Source organism: Schistocerca gregaria, chromosome 5 (genome assembly GCF_023897955.1).
Source record: "Schistocerca gregaria isolate iqSchGreg1 chromosome 5, iqSchGreg1.2, whole genome shotgun sequence".
NCBI classification, from domain to species: domain Eukaryota; kingdom Metazoa; phylum Arthropoda; class Insecta; order Orthoptera; family Acrididae; genus Schistocerca; species Schistocerca gregaria.
Genome location: NC_064924.1, coordinates 260037906 through 260043350, shown reverse-complemented (window position 1 = coordinate 260043350; position 5445 = coordinate 260037906). Strand labels below are relative to the sequence as shown.

Below are 5445 nucleotides of genomic sequence, written 5' to 3'. Positions count from 1 at the left end.
TGGATCTTAACTATCTCCTCTGTCAACATGACCTGGTACGGATCCCACGCTGATGAGCAATACTCAAGTATAGGTCGAACGAGTGTTTTGTAAGCCACCTCCTTTGTTGATGGACTACATTTTCTAAGGACTCTCCCAATGAATCTCAACCTGGCACCCGCCTTACCAACAACTAATTTTATATGATCATTCCACTTCAGATCGTTCCCTACGCATACTCCCAGATATTTTACAGAAGTAACTGCTGCCAGTGTTTGTTCCGCTATCATATAATCATACAATAAAGGATCCTTCTTTCTATGTATTCGCAATACATTACATTTGTCTATGTTAAGGGTCAGTTGCCACTCGCTCCACCAAGTGCCTATCCGCTGCAGATCTTCCTGCATTTCGCTGCAATTTTCTAATGCTGCAACTTCTCTGTATACTACAGCATCATCCGCGAAAAGCCGCCTGGTACTTCCGACACTATCTACTAGCTCATTTATGTATATTGTGAAAAGCAATGGTCCCATAACACTCCCCTGTGGCACGCCAGAGGTTACTTTAACGTCTGTAGACGTCTCTCCATTGAGACATGCTGGACGGGGTCTGTCGAGCATTGCGGGGGGTGGTTGTGAAAGATCCCATTAAATCAGCAGAAGGAATCACTCATGAGTTCCAAATAGCTATCAGCAGTCCAGCTAGCAAAATGACTGTGCGCGAGAAGTTAAAAAGAACCGGGTACAGTGGTTGAGCAGCTCCTCATAAGCGTCACATTATTGAAGGAAATGTTAAGCGATGCTTGAGTTGACGTAAAGAGCTACGCATGACTGCAATACCATGCTACAATCAGATGGAACTAATTAGGTTTGGCGATGGGGAATTTACCTGCTACCATGTGGGCCAACAGCGAGGTACGGAGGAAATGGTGTTACAGTATGGAGTTGTTTTTCATGTTTAAGGTGTGGTCCCCTTATCGCGCTTAAGAAAACGCTAAATACGGAACGAAACGAACACATTTTACACCATTGCTTGCTATGTACAGTAGAAGAATATTTCGGAGACGATGACTGTATCAGACTGACAATACACCCAGTCATAAGGCAGCATCTGTGATGCAGTGGTTTGTCAGCTGTAACTTCCCTGAAATGGAGTGGCCTGTGGAGATCCAGACCTGAACCAAATGGAACACCTTAAGGATGAGTTAGAATATCGACTTCGCTCCATAGCCCAATGTCAAATATTACTACCTTTCTCTGGTTTTGTTCCTCCATAGGCATTCAGACACCTCAATGCAAGTTCCCCAGCAGATTTCAAGCCGTCATAAAGGCGAAAGGTGGCTACACTTCACATTGACGTCCACTAAGACATGACCACATACTTTTGATCCGATACCATATGTGATGGCACTTTTTCAGCTAGCTGTTTCCTGTGCTAACACCCCTTGTTGCTGTAATATGACAATCCAGACGATCTCAAGCCTGAAACGACTGTTCAAAGCGTCCGGACGGATCTAACACTGCACGCAAGCCGCATTGCCCTGTTCAAGACTGGAGACATAGTAAACACTACTGAACTACACTCTGAGTGCAGCTTCAATTTTTGCTTCATGACACAGGTAGCTGTAGGTATCGATTTCGTATGGTTAAAATAATATCGATAAAAAACGTTTGCAATCCAAAAGCAGATACTATTCAAGTCATAAGGATGGTTCAAAACTTATTTAATAAAACATTTAAAAAGTATTTTTAGCCGGTTGCGTCATTCATCAACTACTTTTTTGGACTATTTGCATCATCTGACACATAAAATTGGAAGCTTCGTGTAACTGTTTGACGATGATGCAGGATTATATAAGATAATGGTAACGACCGGAAATGGTAGTGATGTATGGGAAGAGCTGCAAAGCATCGATGCTTGGTGCAGGGACTGGCAATTGACTCACAACATAAATAAATGTACGGTAGTTGGTATAACTAGGTGGAAAGGCCCAGTCTTTTACGACCACACCACTTACGATAAACAACTGGAAGTAGTAACAACCATATCCTCTTCACTCCTGAGATGAAAACAAATTACAGGAAATTTTTCTTTTCATATTTTCCAACAAACTAGTATACAAGCATGACACATATGTCAAAGAAAAAAAATGGTTATTAACTAGGGAATAAATTGAGGTCCACATGTGTGGACCTCAGGTCACAGTTATCATGATAATGTACTTGTCTTTGATTACATTTTTCTCTCTCTTCCTCAGTAAAAACACTTTTTTTCAACAAAATAATTATTTTATTGTAAACGTAACTACATATGTTAATTTACACAGAAAATAAGTATTTTAATTTCAGTATTTTTAAATACAGTGTTTCCAATACAGGTTTCTGTTGATACTCCACAAATGAAAGAAAATAAAAAAATCATGCAACAATTGCTGCCAAATAATAACTTGATATTGCCCATAAATGAATCTTTATTTTTTGTGATAGGCTTCAAAAAATTATTTTCCATGACACAAATACATTTCACATTTGATGCAGATGACCCTTGTCTTGGAACTGCAGCGTTGATTCCTGCATTTTGAGGCATTCTTTGCCTCAACAAATTTTGGTAAATGGCCTACACTGTCAAATCTACCTTCTGCAATTGGTTGTGACAGAGCTCTTCTCGGCTTTTTATCCATATTTTGTACATCATCTACATCTTCACTATCAGAAGAAATGACTACAGAAGGGCGCCTTCTTCTTGTAGCTACAGGCTCATCGTATTTGCCTACGTGCGTTTTGTAATCCATCAGTGACAACCTTCTTTGTTTGAGTATTTCATTTTCTGAGCACCATCTGCGGTACATCACCCAACAATTGACAATCACAAGATCTATAAATGATTAAACATTCTTATAGGCCATTTTGATGTGCGAATGTAGCATCTGTAATATGACAAAAATCTATCACAGAAATCAACACCTCCCACGTTTTCATTGTAAAGCTTCACTGCCACTGGCTAAGGAACATCTATCTTCTTTTTCTGTTCTCTTGACAACCTCTTACATGTGGTTGGAGAGCTGCTTCCAACACATGATGAGAGTATTAGGACACTTTTATTGTCTTTTCACTTAATAAGACAAATTTTATCATCTTCCCTAACCCATCCTTCCCATTTCCCCCGTTGAAATAGCCTGTCATTTTTCAATTTCTTCACTATTGGACCCAATCTGTTCTTCATAACTGTACCTGTCTGATACATTTACCTTCCCAGCAACATGTCTAACTAGTGAAAAATCTATCAGTGTATACACGATGCTGGTTGTCTCTAGGAACACTTTCTGTCATTATCTTAACAACTGCTGCAACGAGACCATATTCTTTCATATCTTCAGCTGACACAGTACCTGACCTAGTATAAAACATGAAGTCCAACACAAGGCCATCAGGTGCAGCCAGAATGAAGCATTTTAAACCTAATGGATTAGGTTTTGATAGTACGTAACTCACAAAGCCACATTTACCAGAAAATGGCACCATCTGTTCGTCAATGGAAAGATGATGTGATCTTGGAAGGGTCAGACACTTCTTCTGCACACAATCAAGAAAAGGTTTTACCTTCCAAAGCTTCTCATTGTGCTCACTTGTGCTATCCACAAAATGCATATAATTTCTCAGTTCATAGAAACGGTCTCTTGGCATACACTTAGCAATAACTGGAACCTGAATATCTTGCTGCCAGTACAGCTTACTTTGTGCATAGCCCAGAACTCCCGTAACATCATGTATTCCAGCTAAATGCAACATTTCTTCTCCACTGGTGTTAACAGATTTATGTTGTCGTTTTTGAACTGAATACAAATTGGTTTGTTGTGCATGTTCTTCCCAGAATGTCAGAGGAAGGTATTCCAAGAAAGATTCAAAAATTCCTTTCTCTTCTTCATAATCTGGAAGATGGATTTCGCTCTCACAAGCATTCGAATACGGCATTTCTTTCTTTCTCCACTTCGTAGATCGCACTGGCAGATGTTATGGAACAAGAATTTCGTCTTGGGGATCTACAAATAAACAAAATTGTAAGAAAAAACATGAGTAAGTTCACTACATAATTTATAATATTATTGATCATTACTATATGGGGTAAACCTACCATTTCTATCGTCTAATTCTTCAGAAGAATCCACAGTCTCATGTACTGTTGCTTTATCTTCGTCATTGGCTTCAGGTTCAATAGGAAAATCTCCAGTCAAAAATTCGTCATCTTCCCCATCAGATAATTCGGCATTACTGATGCTCAGAAGCGCTTCCACCTGCTCGTCAGTTAATATTTCATCCATATCTGTAAAGTATAAAAAGGACAGTTACTTCAGTACTCTACTGTCGAAGACGAAATTTAAGTCAGCAAATTCATATTATGACCTGAGGTCCACATACGAGGACCTTCAGAAAATGAGTTACTTCACAGTAATAAACAAAATATATTCAAATCGGAACTAACTCTCAATATCTAGAAGAGTTAACACACTTCAGAAAAAAATCACAGCATTTTAGACTAATATTTGAGCATAATAATTATTTACATACCTTTCCAACTTCTAGTAGCAGCCATTTTGAGTGCACAACCGGCTGTAAACAAATACATGAGTCGTTCCTTGCGAGGTGCTGCTCTCTCGTGTTGAAACTGAGCAATAGAAGGTCCACGCTGGTGGACCAACAGTCTGTAAGCGGAAAAATACGCGTATTTGCGGAGAAAAAAACGAACGTAGGTGCACATTTGTGGACCGCTGGAACGAAGAGGCGTGTAATATCTAAAAGAGTTCGTCCGGAGTGAGTTAATGTGGAATAACCACGTAAAGGCATAAGGGTCGATCAAAAAGTTCCGTTCGAAGACCGCACACTCCAGAATCGGTAAGCAAATCAGGTAAAATGGCCGTGACCACTGAGGCAATCATCCCAACGGTGCTCCAGGTTGAAGATAACAGTTTGGTAAAACACCGCAAACTGCTACGTGAAGTCTGTAAATTTCTGCTGCTTATCCTACTCAGGCAGGAATAGTCGACCATTCAAGGTCTTTTTTTAAGGGACGGTGGGTGTGATAATCACATGGGGAGAGATCAGGGCTATAGAACGGGTGTTCGAGTGTTGGTGTAACTTTTGCTGCCCTCGAAGATCCACCGGCGTCTTATGTCGAGCCGCGACCAGCACGGAACTTGGCACATCATCCGCAACGGTGGTTTTCTACAGACATACTGCTTCGTAGACATCCTTCATCATCTGATGGATGTCTACCAGTGTTTGTACTCGGCAGCCAAGAAAAGAATAACAGCATGTTGGTTCCGTTTGGACGCATTTGGTACTAACGTCGCCGCAGTTCACGTTTCCACATTTTTTCGGCACACACGCCGGAAAGAAACGACTGCCAGACTACTCAGTTGCCTACTTGTCAGTGCTTATAAAACGTCACTAGAGTCGCACTGCGTTG

At 40.4% G+C, this 5445-nt stretch overlaps 1 protein-coding gene across 1 annotated transcript; it reads right to left on the bottom strand.

Moving 5' to 3' along the window:
* Positions 1-3245: 3245 nt before the first annotated feature.
* On the bottom strand, positions 3246-3953 carry LOC126273314 (piggyBac transposable element-derived protein 2-like). The gene has a single exon (XM_049976858.1). The coding sequence runs from the start codon at positions 3951-3953 to the stop codon at positions 3246-3248; it is 708 nt and encodes a 235-aa protein (XP_049832815.1).
* Positions 3954-5445: the final 1492 nt, after the last annotated feature.